At 42.0% G+C, this 16,758-nt stretch overlaps 1 protein-coding gene across 1 annotated transcript in view; it reads left to right on the forward strand.

The window, feature by feature from the left end:
- The window catches only part of babam2 (BRISC and BRCA1 A complex member 2), a 114,058-nt gene that overhangs the window by 74,236 nt on the left and 23,064 nt on the right, over window positions 1-16,758 (forward strand). Inside the window, exon 7 of the mRNA XM_088931471.1 lies at window positions 7,381-7,490. Within this exon, the coding sequence (XP_088787597.1) occupies window positions 7,381-7,490 (110 nt within the window). The remainder of the gene's footprint in view (window positions 1-7,380; window positions 7,491-16,758) is intronic.

Below are 16,758 nucleotides of genomic sequence, written 5' to 3' on the forward strand. Positions count from 1 at the left end.
ATCTTGGTAATCCAGTGTGTACAATCACTAATCTGCTGTGGAAAAAGTCTTTCGTGCTGCACGAAGGCGGACAGCAAACAAGGAGCAGGCTAGACACTGCGGATCGCCATTCCTCCTGGTCGGTTATCTCACTCTTCAGGGCCACTGAGCTATTCATTAGTGCTCTTATGACAAGGGAAGCTGTACTTCTGTGGAACTAGGTGTTTGAACTTGGTGTATTTAGTGTTATAACAGGGCTCCTGTTCTGTTGCCGACACGACAGTTGTTTGCAATGGTTGTATTGCATTGTGGTGGCAGGCAAGCCAATGTGAACCCGACCGAAGGAATTCATACATTGACCTTAGGAGGTGAATAGCCTCCTGCCTTTTACACAAATTAATTGTATCTGATCTGTAAGCCTTAATCTGGACTGGAGGACAGAAAAGTTTTCTCTCCTCTACATATCCTGGCTGTTAAGACTGCTTTTTCTCCATTTACTCCCTGAGGTATTTCATTAGAAATATCTGCGTAAGCTCTTGTAAATGGAATACCTTAATAATAGCCAATGACTTCTCATGCTTTAACTGCGGCAGCTTTAAAAAATTGAAGACGTCAACGTGAAATAACAGTCTCGTGGTTAGCAAATTGTGTGCTGGCTCTGAATAAATTTAAAACTTCACTTTTGAAGTTCACTTCACTTTACACAAAAAAAAATGAAATGTCATTGGATTCTGGTGCGAATTCAGGTGAGACTCGCTCACATTCAGGTGAAGTAGGAAGTGGGCGCTCATGCAGACAGTGGGTGAGAGGGGGGGCTCTGTGACTGTAGTGGTCTCCAGTACTAGTTGTGCACTGACTGAAGAGGTGGAAGGTTGCCATGGAGATCTCCACTGTTGCCCTGCTCGGACACCAGAGGAGATGCTCTTGATACACCAGTGCACCCCCGGGCTCTCTGTCTTTCACTTTGGAAAGGTGTTGCAAGCTGTTTCGCAATTTAAACGGGAAAAAACGTCAAGGTCCACAACAGGAGTGCTGTTCATGCCCAGGAAGTGTAGAAACATTCTGTATGAAATGATGAAGTTGTTTCAAATAAGTCTTTTGTTTGTTTCTTATTTATTTCTTATTTCTTATTTATTTTCTTAAATGTTTCTCTTCAACATTTCAGATTGGAATTAACCTCTGTTTGTTTGTCTATAAGCTCCCCTTATGTTTTCTATTCTAAAGAAAGTACATAGTCTGCAAGTTTCATTCCAATATTTGTGCTGCATTTAAAAAAACAAATCTTTAACATGAGCAGCGATGTATGTGTCTCATGTATCTGGTCTGTACTCTTCTCTATGCAGCATTTCTCTTTTAGGCATAACATTTTGATATGCTCTTATGCTTGTGACTAGATACTGTACATGTTGATAAGGCTTTCATCCCCCTGGACTGGCCCAATCGGCCACTGTTCAGTCTTTCAAATATCAGTCATTTGATTTTACAGAAGGTGATTAAAAGTCCACCCACAGCAGAATAATGCATGTTTGCTACTGAGGACCTTGGTGGAGTCATTTTCAGCCCTCATAGTAAAAGGAATGTACTTGGTGTGTTAAAACCGAGGGAAATATGCGCTGTCAGATAAACACAGTGCAGAACATGGCACGTTCAGATTTGTCTTCACAAAGTGAGGTGGTGGAGTTCAGAAAAAACTCCTTTCTCTCCCTCTGTCTGTGTAAATACTCTGTGACAATGATGGTCTCGAATGACCTAGATCAAAGTTGGCAAATTGAGAGTCAAGACTTAGCAAAACTTGTTACAAAGAAAAACAAAAACATGCTGTTTGTCATGTAATGATGAAAGGGGAGGTCTGACATTTGGATAGCATCTTCTTAGGCGCATGTAGGGGCATATGTTCCTTGTCTTACATAAGTATCTATTCTTCTTCTTTTTGTTTAGCAGTCGTTAGCAGAGCAGACAGCTGTCGCTTTGCAGAACCTGGCCAATCTGTCAGCCTCAGCCTAGGGGTTGTAGTAGTAGTCAGGGCTGTCCTACCCCCTCCTTGTACTGACAAATGATTAACTGGGAGCTCTGCTTTCGTGGGGAACCATCAGTAACCCTGGATGTCTTATTATTTCATTAATTGTCACACAGAATTGTTCTTCAGCTGAAGAACACAAGAAAGATTAAAAACAGAGGAGAGAGACTTTTCAGCCCAAGTAGCCTGTTCCCATCTTCTTGAAAGAAGCCTGAGTACTGGCCTCAGCAATATGGCCTGGCAGCTTGTTACAGACTCCCACCACCCTTTGAGTAAAAAAGTGCCTTCCATTCCTAAATTTAAATGCTCTTCTACATAGTTTCCACTTGTGCTCTCTGCTTGTTGCTTCGCAGTTAATTCTGAAGAATTATTCCTCATCTGTTATCTGTAATTGGTAATTAGTCAATGATCAGTACACATCTCAGACTATGAGTACTATCTCATGTGTAACTTTCTTAGTAGTCTGTCATACTTCAGACAGTGCAGAAAGTCTGTGTTAGCCTATTAATGGTCTTTTTTAATATTGGGTTTTACTAGTTTTAAATTCTAGTCATTGCTGCTGTGGGAGTGATGGGGAGAGTCCCTCAGATGCTGCCACCTAGTCAAGCAGTGTAGCACAGGGAACCTCACCCCTCTTTGATCATACCTGTGACTGGTCGTGCTGGGAATCACAGCCTCACTGCCACAGGGAGCTGGGCTGAAATAAGAGCAAGTACAGTACCACAGTAAGAGTGCAGCCGTACTGGGAACTGTCACACTACAAGATCATTGGGTTCAGATAGGACATTGTACCAGACAAAACCACACCCCCCTGAGAGCCTCTGAATACTGTGGACTTCCATTACACCGCTGTGCCAGATGTAATCTCCATACTGCGTTTCGTTCCTTCTGAAAAGGAAATGCCATCTTCCTGTACAGCAAGAAAGGATCATTTTCTGGTGTTCACAAAATTCTTAAGAAAGAAGAGAAGGCTCCCTGTGTCACACGGCTCCAGGGGCAGTGGTTGCATGTTAGATGGCTCTGTGATGCAGCCTGGCATGTCCTGGAGTGGTGGAAAGCTCAGACCAGTAACAAGCTCTGTCTGCTGTCGGGGGCTGCACCCCCCTCCCCGTCCCCATGACCACCCCATCGCTCTCCGTCTTTGTACTGCCAGTACAGAGCCCTGTGTGCGTGTCAGCCGTGCCCCCACAGAGCCTTCCTCTTGTGGCCCGCAACCCCCATCACAGCTTCCCTGGCAGATCCGACCCGGCAGATTCCGTATCCCGTTCTAATCGGAATCCTGCAGGGCATGACCTTCTTCTGCAAGGGCGCTCGGTAAGACCCGCAGCCCCTCCCGGCGCAGGGCCCGTCCTGCACTGCTGCACTCGTACTGGAAAGGACAGTGCCCTCTATAATGCATTGTGTTTTTGTCCTCGGCGCCCTGTTCTGCTGCCAGTGATGGAAACAAGGGTTATCCAAAATCACAGATACTTGTTTCATTTGCATCAAACCCAGAAATGATTAATCCCTTGTATTGTACTGAGACCAGGATAGGCAGTTTTCCGATTTGTAGCATTGAATGAACTGCTATTATTAGTGTTGGTAGTAGCAGTAATACTGTTGTTGCTGTCTCAGTTCTGTCTGCAGACAGGAGAGAAATACTTCAGTTCATGCACAAAGGAGGCAAGGTATCTGTTGAAAGGACAGTCATTCTTTCCCATCAGTATACAAGTAACAAAGGTGTCTTCCCATCTGCTGTACAGTATAAACGGCCCCTGTCCTCAGCCTGTTGTAATCCTGTATAAATCCTGTAGGAATGCCCATCTATGAGAGGTGGCCACTTGGCCCATCTAGCCTGCCTGGTAGTTGGGTAGTTATCTGTTACTATTTTGTTTTCAGAAGGAGTAGCCCAGCCCAGCATACCTTATGGTTGGAGATTACTGTTCTGAAAGTTTCCTGTAGCTGTCCAGGCAGTCTGTGCTCATCACTGTTCAGACAGTGCTGTCTTTTTGGGGTGACCTGAGGCTGAGGAATAGCTATCCAAAAATGGCAGTTTTGGGATGAATGGTTGCGATATGGTAATACTGTGGTCTCATTAGGGCTGACATTTCTTCAGTTAAATTGGAAATACATCCATAGTCTAAAGTACACAATCTAAATAGGCCACTTGTGCTCCTTTCATTTGCAGCCTTTCTCATTTTCTTGTCATACAGACTAATATTCAGGAGGAGACTGACCTACACAGACTCATCCAGGGTAGACTGTCTTAACCCGACCCTGAGCTGCATTAGCCTATTCTGGGAATGCGGCAGGCCATTAGAGTGATGACTACGTCGTAAAATTAAAAATGTCCACAGAACTTTTCTGTGTCAGTGCAGCAGCTGACATCAAAAAACACTCTGCTATAAAATTACCTATAGATCCCCCTGTAGCCCTTCTCCGCAATCACGTTTCGGTGCATTCGCCCTTTGTTTCTGCATTTCACCAATGGAGCACAGCGGTGAATGTAGCTGCCAGGAGTGCTCATGCAGATTTTCATTGTATTGACGTGAATTGATTAAATCAGCGGACACACACGGCACGGCACACACCCTCCTCTGACAGCGAAGATGGAAATGCACATAAAAGGCAAACCGGATTTACTGTGAAGGTAATATGTTTTCTGTGCTGGAAGACGCGTACAGAAGTCCTGGGGGGATTTTTCAGATGGATAATGTGCTGTTTTAAAGTCAAGGATTTGTGCGTTCCTACCCCCAGGCCCAGATTCTGCCGACAGACTGAGCCCTGCCATTAACGTAAACTCCTTCAGACATCTCTCTAAGACGCACAGCCGCCTGTCATCAGCCCTTCACACTCCTATAATAAGGCCATTTTATTCCGGAAAAAATAATCCTCAGATGTCTGTCAACTGCAGTCTTGCACAGGTTATCCTTGGCTGCACTCCTCATGAAGAACTCTGCGTTCACGTTTGCCCATATTCCGCCGAAGTTCTTATTAACTTCAGGAGCCCAGGACTGCTGTCCTGGGCTGTAAAAAATCTTGCCACTGCACCGCAGTAACAGTTTCGGCAGACAGGGTGAGAAGAATTATCAGCCCCAAGAAGGTGGGAGCTGAAATGCATGGTTATAAACCTCCAGAAATGCTACGTCTAAACTAAACTTTCAGTTAAAGGTTATGTTTGGATATAAATCTCTGAAACAGCTCTTGGCAAATAATGTTTTGTGGCCCGAGACTGTTTGAAAGATGCTTTTGCAGATGCTTTTGCAAGAAAAAAAGGAGCTATGACTACAAGTAATGCTATTTTGTGGTTTCTGTCGGTAGCTCTTGAATCAGCATGTTTTGTGCCATAGGATTTGGCCATTTTGTTACCCTTCCAACGTTTAGGAAATGACCAAGCACAGCTGAGCTGAGCAGGCTGTTTTCTGTTCTGAATTTTCCTTCCTGCTCCAATACGAATTCAAGTTAAGTACATCTGGAGCTCCCTAGAGCCTGTTCCCCCAGTGTGTTGGGGATTTTAGAGTAAAGGATTATGTGGGATTGAAGTGGATCAATCTTACTTGATTAAAATTGATGCAAAGATGAAGTTACAAATGAATGAGTTCAAACCAGCTGAACAGCACTTCATTTGAACAGTCGAACAGAGTGAGCTCTGTTGTATTTCATACGCGCTGATGAGCGTATGCCACACAGCCAAGATAATGAGTTCCAGTTCACTTTTGAACTTTGTAGCTTTGAGCAATAACAAGTCAGGCAGAAATGCCCAACTTGTAACCACTATATCCCTTTGAACATTTTGATGACCTTCACAAGCGTACTTACACAATTTCTCTCTGCTCTTCGCATTTACTTCCCCTCTTGCAGAAACACCGAGGCAAATTTTTGTCAGGTTTTGTTTTTGCTCCAAAACGTATTACACCACCAAATGCTTCTGATTCTGTGAAAAGCCGGAGACTATTGTAGTAATCTGTACCTTGCAGCATGTGGTCTGGTGCACCACATTCATGAGCAAGGGGGTGAGTCGCTTCTGTGGATAAAGTGATTCACAGACCTGTTAGGGATTCCTCTCCCAAAAGCAGGCAGGAGCTGACATGTAGAGTTTCAAGATTATTGTATTCAGTGGCGGTGCAGACCTTTCTTTTCACAATGCTATCTGTATGAGTTATGGGATAAGCTACACAGCTTTGGGATGCCTTGTCTTCTTGCTGAAAGTAGGAGCAGGTGTACACGTGCTCTTAAGGTTCCTCTGACGAGAGAGACTTTTTGCCTCTGTCACTGATCGGTTGACGCCACAACTTCTAGCCTACTGTAGGTCACTTCTTTCTCAGCGTGTTTGTTACCACCGTTGATCAGTCCGCACAAGTCAGGCAAGCTCTGTACTCGCTGACCGGGCCCTGGTGCAGAGCCTGCGTCAGTCACAGCTCTTCGCTCCTCATGGCAACAAGGGGATCGCAGAGTCGCGCTTGTTCATGATCCTAGCTCTGAGTCGGCCAGGCGCTGTAGCTTCATGGTGTGCTGTGGCAGCTGGTGACTTCTGTGGAGATGTAGAGATATATATTCCCACCTTGTGTCTAGAGCTGGGCGATAATTCGATAACGATAATTATCACGATATAATTTTCCTCGATATAATTTTAACAAAAGTGTGATAAATGTTCAATTTATGCTTTGCGCGTGTGCACAAAATACTGCGCGAGTGCGTGTGCATGTTGCAGACCGGGCAGCTAACAGATTTGTTTAATGTTTCTGCTGTTTGGCAAGTGTTTGTTGTGTTCTTAAAATAAAAAGTTGTTTAATTTACCAGTTAACTATCTGGTTTCTTCAACTTTCACTCAGGAGAAAAAATCTGCCTTTAAACTTAAAAGAAATAATGATTTGACATTTATCGTGATAATTATCGATATCGACTGATATGAAATTTTTTATCGTGATAATGTTTTTGGCCATATCGCCCAGCCCTACTTGTGTCTTAAATTAGCACCTAGGATGAGGAGTCAATTTTCAGCAAGGCTCCTATTTTTCTATTCTAATTCCCTCTTTAAAACCGATTCCCTTTAATTCCAGTTCTGTAAATGTAAAAGAAAGGGAAATGGAATTGACCCAAACCCTGACTGACACTGTTTCCTGGAAGCTTTGATTGTTGATCTACAGTTTTTCTTATTCTATTTTGAGCTTTAAATAGCTCCTACTTATAGGTCTGACTGCCACCTGCTATCATAGATAGCAGATGAGATGTCACTGTCAAATAATTGTAGTTGGTGAATTAATATTTAAAGCACAGTGATTAACATAGTTGGAGTGGATGGGAACAGACCCTGTGTCTCCTGTAGTAAATGTGGTACTTTGCTCTGTAACATGCAGAGAATAATGTCTCTCTCTCCAAGTAACTCTTTACTTTTCTGTTGACAGGACACGGCTCTGGACCCGGGAGAGGATGTCGCCCTCCTGTCCGTCAGTTTCGAGGATGCTGAAGCCACTCAGGTGTTCCCCAAGCTCTACCTGTCCCCCAGCATCGAGCAGTAAGACTTTACTCTTCCCCTCTCTCTTCCGGCTGCTTTCACATCCAACAGGAATCCAGAATATTATTTCAATTCTTTACACTGCAAGGAATTTCAAATGCAGAAGATCTTTGAAAAGCAAGCTAGTGTGGGTATGAAAAAGCTGTAGTCTAATTCATTCTTACCAAGCTTGGACACACCAGCAGCAAGATATCCAGCATTCATACAAGTCAGATCTCTGATTTCATTTGATACTGCACAGGAATTTAGTCCTTTTAGTCTCCAACACAAACTGCATTGGGATTCATGAGAAACCATTTAGACTGAATTGTGTTGTATGGTTTCCACCTCCAGCGTTTTTTAAAGAAATGGCTGATATGTTCTTACATAGCACACAGTGTACATTTGGTATGGTGTTAATGTCATAAGAATAAATGGTTAAAATTGCAACATAAACTTCAGAGTCTTCTACCCACATATGAGTGCATGTTATTGTTTTCAAGACCAATGTTGGGTTGATGGATAGTGGATGAATGTTTCATTAAAGTCTGAAGAAATATCATTGTCCAAGCAAGTACAGTTCCAATAACAATACGTATTATATTCAGTAAATTAATGAATGACGCCACTAGAGACAGGCAGTGTCCATGCTCACAGCTGCAGGTCGGTTTCTCACACAGAATTTGCGTATTTGTCCATCTTTCCAACCCGTCCTGTATCTCCCTCTCTCCTGTTGGGGCCGCAGGGTTAGGAACCCTGACCGACTCAGGCACGGAGAGACACTGGGGCCTGTCTTACCTGCCCTGGCACACAGCAGGCCACATGAAACAGACCGCCAGCTTCCTCTTATCCTGTGTACACCAGGGCACCTGGAAACATGCCTCAGTTTTCCAAAGCATGCCCATGTCTGGAGCTTGTCATGCTATCCCACTGTGAAGTATAGACGCGAACATACTAGCACTTTGTATCAAGTGACTGTTATTCCAGTGTAATTATATATGAACAAACAGAGGATTTCCTGTTGAGTTCAAATTGCGTGTGCTTGTAACATGCTTACATTCACTATTTCACTACGTATTTCATCATTATTCATGAAAGAATAAGAAGGAATCTCAAAGGACTGCTTTTAAGAGCATAAGAAAGGTTACAAACGAGAGGAGGCCATCCGGCACATCTAACCCTTCTGCTAGCTAGTAGCGTATTTATCCATCCGGCCATTTCTTGAAAGAAGCCAGAGTGTTGGCTTCAACAACATGGCTGGGTAGCTTGTTCCACATTCCCACAACCCTTGGGTAAAGAAGTGCCTCCTGTTCTGGGTTTAAATACACTTCCATCGGTGTTTCCACTTATAGTACATCCTCTGGTTCATGTTTCACTGTTGATTCTGAAGAAATCCACTAAGTTGACTTTATAGATAGATAGATACTTTATTGATCCCGTGAGGGAAATTGCAGTGCAACAGCAGCTTAACACACACAACACAGCCACAGTGTAACGAATTATATAATAATGGTACAATACATACAATACAATACAAGAGTTACTCACAGTCCGGACACACAAGAACAAACTAGAACAGAACAGTACACAGAAAATCGTATCACACATATGATTATAAATATAGATGTAACTATAGATATAAATATAAATGTATTGCAATGTATTATCAGTTAATACATTGAGTAACTGGTACAGGTCCCCTCATTGTCTTCTCAGTTCGAGACGGAAAGTGTTCGGCTCTTCCTGGCTGTTAAATGTGTCTTAAGAGCAGAACGTGCTAGCTGAAAACTTGTGCGGCACTTGATCTTCATCAAAGCATGTAATTGGATGCCATTATGTCTGTTTAAGCATGTAAGGTCAGGAGTCAGCTCAAACAGGCAGATGGGAAGCCCTGTTATTTTCCTAGCCAGTCAGATGCAGGTGTGTTGAAAGTGGTACTTAAGTGTCACCTCTTGAGCTCATTCCCTCCAAGTCCTCTGGGCTCCTGGGCTCCTGTAGCACTGCTCTGAGACAATATTTCCTGATACTTATTTATGAGTGTGTGCCTTGTTGCACTGGGTTAAGAGGCTGTATCCAGGCATCCTCTCCTACTTTTCAGCTCACATAGGCTGCTAGATTCACGGTGACAGGTTATTTACCCCCCCCCAAATATCTCCTTGGAAAGAACTAAAAATACACCGTCACTTCAACGCAAGAGGACAAACAAGCATTTGGGGAAAGCAGTTCTCCGAGCCTCTGTCCCGGTATGTGTCAGTGTCCCTACTGTTCTTATTGGTGTAAATTGCACTCGACTTCTTTTCAATTAGCAGAAGACAGTCTCAGAGTAAGCTCACAGATATGTCTATTGTATTCAGTGTGCTTCTGTTAGTGCTGTGTAATCTGCTTAGAATTTATGTAGTTAATCAAGTTTGTCATCATTTTGGCTTTTAAAATTGAATTATTTCTTATGACACATCATGCTTTGTATTAGCATTATATATGACTAATTAAGTTGCTTCTTACTTACAACTGATGTCAAATAAGCATTCAGTGAAAGGAGTATTCAATGTGTCTTGCTGTATATTTATATTGAAAAACAAAAGCTGCCAAATGCACACCTGGTCTTAGGCCTTTGAATTTAATAACAGGTTTTAACCACTCACTACCTCAGGCTCTTTAGGAGTGTGAGACGCAACATAGATTTACAAAATAAATGGTCTTTTCTGATAGCTTCTTAACAAACACAGAAATGACTTCCCTCTTATTCAAGTAATCTGAATTTTCAGTTTTCCGCACTAAATGAAAGCAGTAACTCTCTGAGCATGTAAACACTACAGGCAGGCCCAGTATTTGACCTTAGACCAGCATGGATGTGTAAAACAAACCTTTTTTGTGTCTCTCTTTTGTCCTAAACTTCATGTACCTTGTGAGTCTGGTCATGGGCTGCTTGGTTGATTTTATTCTTCGTCCACCACAGAAGCATCAGTTATTTATCACAGCACACTGCTGCTCTTGGGAGGGCTGACCTTGCTTCAGGGAGAGCAGTGAATTTCAGAGCCTCTGCCTCTCCAGGGTAAAAGGAACAAGCTAATCATTGCCCAGGGCACCGTGGTGCCGGTAGTGGGATTCATGAAGGCAGTAGGGAGGGAGTGGGGATTGTGGGCGACCTGGCAAAAAGACAGAGGCTCTGTGAGAACAAACGGCAGCCAGCAAAGCAAACAATAAAAGAACAAGAAAAAAAATTCCTTTGCATTTACTACTGTTGTTTTTCCTTTTGCCTTTTTATGCCAGAACTGTTCTGTTTCTGTGTTTTACAAGGCCTCAGGGCCTCTTGTTCCTTGTCATAGATCCCGCATATGTTTTTAAAAGTTTCGTCCATCTTCGGGAGAGAGAAGACTTGGAGGAAATGCAGCACTGAAGGCTGTGTTAGTTATGTTTTAAACTTTGTTTTTACTCATGCTGAAAGCAAAACAACAATTTCCAATAGATATTCTGCTGCTCTGACTCCAGTGCCCTAGTCAGAGCAGTAGCTAATCTGTGGTGGGTTTTGAGTCTTTGCATCATCCTGCTGCAGAACTCCACTCCGGCCTGAGCTTAATTCACTAGCTAGACCCATTTTTAAATTAGTTTTGAATTCATCTTGGAAACACACCCAGAATAAATGAAGAAAGCTGAAGGCAAGAGAACAGAGACGTGAGACTACCCAACTTCGGTTTTCACACTACAATGATCTATTCCAGTCCTAGTACTTAGTAATATTAGTATACTCCTTAATAATGGTGTTTGCAAATGAACTGCTGAACCAACGATGAGCTGAAACAGGGACCTATAGTTTAATGGAGCAGCCCAGTGATGAGACACAGGCACAGTCCTTTGGTTGTCTCTTTCAAGAGAGGGATGGGGCAGAAGATCATGTTTTTCAAGCTGGTGTGAATCTCAGATCCCTGGTGGGCCAGTGGTTAGGATTTGGAACAGTCTTTGCTGCAGCCCACATTCGAATCCCACTCAGGAAATGTCTCTTTTAAGGCAGACTGGGCTCCAGACCAGAGGTTTATGAGTTCAGATGCTAAGCAGGATCAGGATGAGTTACCTCATTCCAATTTCAGTCAGATTGCATTGTGCTGTACTGCACTACACTATATTGTAATGTGTTGTATATAGCTATATTGTACTGCACTTATTGCACTACTGTGTATATAGTATTGTCTTTTACTGTATTAAACCATAATTTACAGTAATATATTGTGCTGTTTTGTGTAAAATTGTATTTGGACTGTAAAGTATTGCACCGTACTGTACAGTACAGTAGTGTACTATATTGTATACACCTTTGTTGTACTGTAGTGTATTGTGCTGTACTGTACTGTATTGTACTGTGTTATACTGTACTGTATTGCGTAGTACTGTGCTGTATTTTGTATTGAGTTATACTCTGTTGGACTGACTGTACAGTACAGTACTGTCTTGTACTATATTCTCTACAATGGGATTACGTTGAAATGTATTTTACTATGCTTTACAGTATTGTATTATGTATACCGGTATTGTACTGTATTGCATACGTACACATAATGTACACATTGCATAACATGCACAATACATACACGTAACACACACATAACATTAGATATATATTATATACATAGCACATTACATACACATTTGATGATATGCACGTAACATAACCTTCACAGTATACACATGGCTCATCTTTAATAATGGGAAAGCAAAGGCATTTTGCAAAAACTTTTAAGATGCAGGAGATGTCTGGTGCAGACACCTTTTCAGATCATGTTGCTTGTGATTCTGATTTCGTTATGATTATTTGTTAAATGATAGTGGAATCATAATTAACTACCAGTCAGATCAGTTGACTACAGAGCCTGGTACAAGACACTATAGTTACATAGCACCATGGAAGTACACTCCTATGGTATTCTCCCAAACATGAACAAAGTAAAAATGCTCTAACCCCTGCTTTAACAATGAGGTGATCAAAGATACTGGGGTGCCTGTCAAACAGGGAATCCCACGGCTTCCCGGGATCTTGCAGGCATGTGGTGACATCAGAGAGACGCGCCAGTTCTCCAATCAGCGCCAACCCTCATGTGAGGTCACTGCATAGTTAGCAGCATTGGAGATTCTGATGTTTAGCATAAAAAAGATTGCTGTCATTTTTTTTTTTTGCTGCTGCTGTTGTATTGCAAATGTGTGTTATCCGTTTTCATGTTAGCCTGGTCTTGGGCTCACATACAAAGGATCTCCTGTTTTTTTTGCTTAGATTGAGGGCTGATTAGCAGGGCAGGACCATCCTCATCAGTTTCTCTAATAGTATGAGATGGCAGGACCACAGCCTGGCTTTCAGCCTGCCCTGCAGGGTCTCTTTTTTCTTTGTTTCCCCCTTGTTCGTTTTCACTCAGATCTTTCCCACTCGTTTAACAGCAGCGTTGCAGGTGGCATGGCGATTGTACTTCATTTTTAAACAAGCTGTACTGTTACATAAACCTGCGTGGGCATTGTTTTGCCCTGAAGCACAGAAAATGTAGTTGTGGACCAAAAAAGATTTGTGCAGCTCAACCTTTATAGTCTCTTACTTTATTTTATTTTGCCTTCGTCCAGCCCAAGGAAACTCTTTTGGAATGTACATCTATCCAGAGCCTTACTTTACTGAGACCTTTATCCTTTCATTAATGCAGTAAAGCCTGATGTGACCATCACTGCTCACTGTTGCCTGCCTAGGATTGGTATGCCACAAGAAATGTACCATGAAAGTTCATTTTGTGTAGTTTTTACTACATTTGTTCTTTGTACTTTTCTCTTTTTAAAACCGAGAACAAGAGGCACTTCACTACACAAAGGGTTGTTGGAGACTTAAACAAGCTGCCCAGACCTTAAGTTGAAGCTGATACCCTGGCATCTTTTAAGAAACAGTTGGATGAGATTCTTGGATCAGTTAGCTACTAACTGCCAAACTGGCTAGATATGGCGAATGTCCTCTCGTTTGTCAGCTTTCTTATGTTTGCTTTATAATGCTCATTATAATTATAGTATGTTACGGTGTAACATTATTGCGATAAATCGATGCTAAGTTTCACTGTATTCTCCTCACACATTGATGTGCTGTTTCACAGAATTTCAAGTTATAAATAACTGTTAAACTCCAGGTCAAACTTCATATTTCATTGCATATTTATTTAATGAAAGTTTTTCAATGGAGCAGGAAAAATGTGTTTATAATCAATGAAGAGGGCAGATAATATCATAATTAATTGATTTTTAATATTGTTCTGCACAGTATTAAATTGTACAGTTCAATAAATTCTGACTTGAGTTTGTGACTTTGTTTAGGACTCGTAAAGTCATTGCTATAACTACTAGATGAATAGTTGTATTAAGACGTTAAATAACAGCTTTTTCTTTCATAACTGACTTTTAATCGGCAGCTGGCCAAGTTTAGTGAGTAGTAGTGATTGTATGAATAAGTGGTCCTCCTTGCAGTCTTCCTGGAAGTCAGATGTTGTCCTGAGTGCAGCATTGGAATAGAACAGTGAGAGATTAACAGTGTATATCTTGAAAAACTAGTGAAATCCCTGCTCTTGGCTTCAAGACCAGATCCGGTTCTTTGTAGTGTTATCTGATATCTCCACTTCCCTCTTCAGCTCTGTAGCCCTGGTCAAGCAGCCTTGGCGTGGGTGTCATATTGGAAGAACTGGCTGATTCCACCCCCGAGCAGGCCGTACAGGGCATATTTCAGCATATGAAGGCAGGTTCGAGTAGCTCGTGAGCACCTTGGGAGTAACCTGTTCACGATAAAGAGCCTTATGTAAACCTCAGACCTATTGGTTGAACTGGTCCATTGCTTGAGCTGTGTGCAGTGAGTATTTCACATCTGGGTCTGAGAAAATGGCTATCATGAGAGTCATTGCAGAGTGCCATCTCGTTATTAAGCTGCACATCTCTATAATTTTAACTTGACCTTTCCTTGGTTCTGTAATTAGAGAATCATGGGGCACATAGACACTTCATTTAACCTTCCATCTCCTCTCCATTTGCACTCTGTCACCTCTCATCCTTGTTTTGCCCAGTCACTTTTAGCCTTGTTGTCTTGCACCTGACTTGCCAGTGTGAGCAAAAGCTATCAGGGTCCTAATTGCAATTAAGGCCTTTTGTTGATGAGGTGTGCGCTGTCAGCGGAGGATCACATTAATGTGTCATATGAAGGCTGATGGAGCTGCGGGGCAGATCGCATCACGAGATTGTGCAGAGATGGCTCATGCCCAGATGAGGCCTGGAGGTTTGGTGGCAAGCTCAGTACCTTTCATGCCCCTGCCCGCTTGTTGTCTGTAAAGACCGGAGCCATGTGCTGTGACTAAGAGGGAAACCCTACACTGTGTTCTCTAATCCAAGGTCAGATTGTTTTCAGGTTGTCTTCTGGCTCTTTTTCACTCATAACATAGAAAATATCAAAGGTTTTGAGGCTGTCTTATCACACCTGGTATCGCAGCATAACTCTATTACCTGATTGATGATAGGGATAGGAGAGCAGACATTGAACATGTTTTGTTGCAGTTATTAAATAGGAAAAAAAACTCATTGATTGATAATGTTTATATATTATATATGATCGATTCCCTACCTTTTTGAGTGTGTGGGCCCCGTTTCAATTTCCAAACATTTCATGGACCAGTATACAATACTGTTTTTTTTTCAGTGTTTGGTTTTCACCAAATGTGTAAGTCTTATACAGTGACCAGGAGAAGTAGATAGAGGAGTTATTTGCCAAATGTACAACGGGATTCTTATCTGCACCATTCTCTCAGGATACGCACAGTCCAGCAGACAAGTCCCATGACTGTCAAGGAGCACCTGGATGATCCACAGTTCTAGTGGTAGAATGTTTTCTCTTGAGAGACAAGTCAAAAATGGACTTTTTTGGTCACAATGAGAAACATTTTGTGTAATGAAAACAAACTCTTTCTTGTAGTGGTTTGAGTGTGATGGTTTAAGGCTGCTTTGCTACCTCGAGACCTCGTCAGCTCCCCATCATTGACACAGCCATGATTGGACTATATCCGCAAAGTTTGGAGGAGAATGTCAGGCCAGCCAAAAGAGACACATGAGAGACGTGCATCAAGACAGCGATCCTTAAACTCACGAGCAGAGCTCACAAGAGAATATCTCTTCTTCTAATTAAAGAAATTTGGCATTTCGCACAAAGTCAAAATGTTGTGGCAGAACCTGAAGTGAGCTGTTCATGCAAGAACAACCTCAAATATCTCCGACCTGAAGCAGTTCTGTAAGAAACAACGGGCCAAAAGGTATAAAAACCAATGCGGTAGACTTATTAACAGTTACAGAACACATTTAGTTTCTAAATGCTCAGTGCCACCAGTTACTGAATCTACAGTAAGTGTTCACTTGCTTATTTACTCTAGGATATTTACTTTTATATTGCTAGTAAAATAATCCATGCGTATATGTCTTTGTGTTATACTTTTAATCAGGTTCTCTTCATCATTTATTAAGACTTTCTTGAAGATCTAATTACATTTTAGCTCTGAAGTATACTGTACCTGTACAAGAACACAAACCAACCTAGAAGTTCACACCCTTTTGTAGGCACTTTAGGTATGTAGAGGATTAACATTTCACTGATTACACCAACTTGTTTAAGCACTTAAAGAGGAGCATTAGTATTTTGAAATCTTATACTGAGTTATATTGGTTGGTCGTCATAATGTGAATTGCAGATGTCTCCTGGGTACTGCCTCAATAAGGAAAGGCTAGGATTTGAGATGCTACCTTCCTTGTGTCCAGCTCTTGAAATTGTTAGCGAGAGACCTGTAGTGCACAGCTAGCTGGTAGTAGAGTAGATTGAGTGGGTCCACAACCACTGTATGCAGAGCCTGTGCAGATCAACCCCAAGAAATAGAAATGGAATAATAGAATGGAATGTAAAAAAGATTAATAGGCAACATCTGCACACTACACCTCAATGCAGGAACGTGACCAAATTAATCATTTTCAGTATTGAGAATTTATATTTTATGAGTACTACATGATCATCCTCTAGAGATACCATCAGTGCAAATCCTACAGTATATCCCTGTTAATAGTCTAAGATGTACCAAAGACCTTGTTCTATGTGACGGCAGAATGAGATCTTTTTTTTACTTTTCTAAAATCCATGCTTTGTCTGAAATTGAGCTGCAGGACTGAAAATAGCAGAACTGGAACATGAAGAATTATGACATAAACGCAATGCTGATCCGCTGATACAGTGTGGTGCTGTGAATCACCCGTTATAAAG

The sequence above is a fragment of the Atractosteus spatula genome, chromosome 2 (assembly GCF_055471065.1).
Source record: "Atractosteus spatula isolate fAtrSpa1 chromosome 2, fAtrSpa1.hap1, whole genome shotgun sequence".
NCBI lineage: Eukaryota > Metazoa > Chordata > Actinopteri > Semionotiformes > Lepisosteidae > Atractosteus > Atractosteus spatula.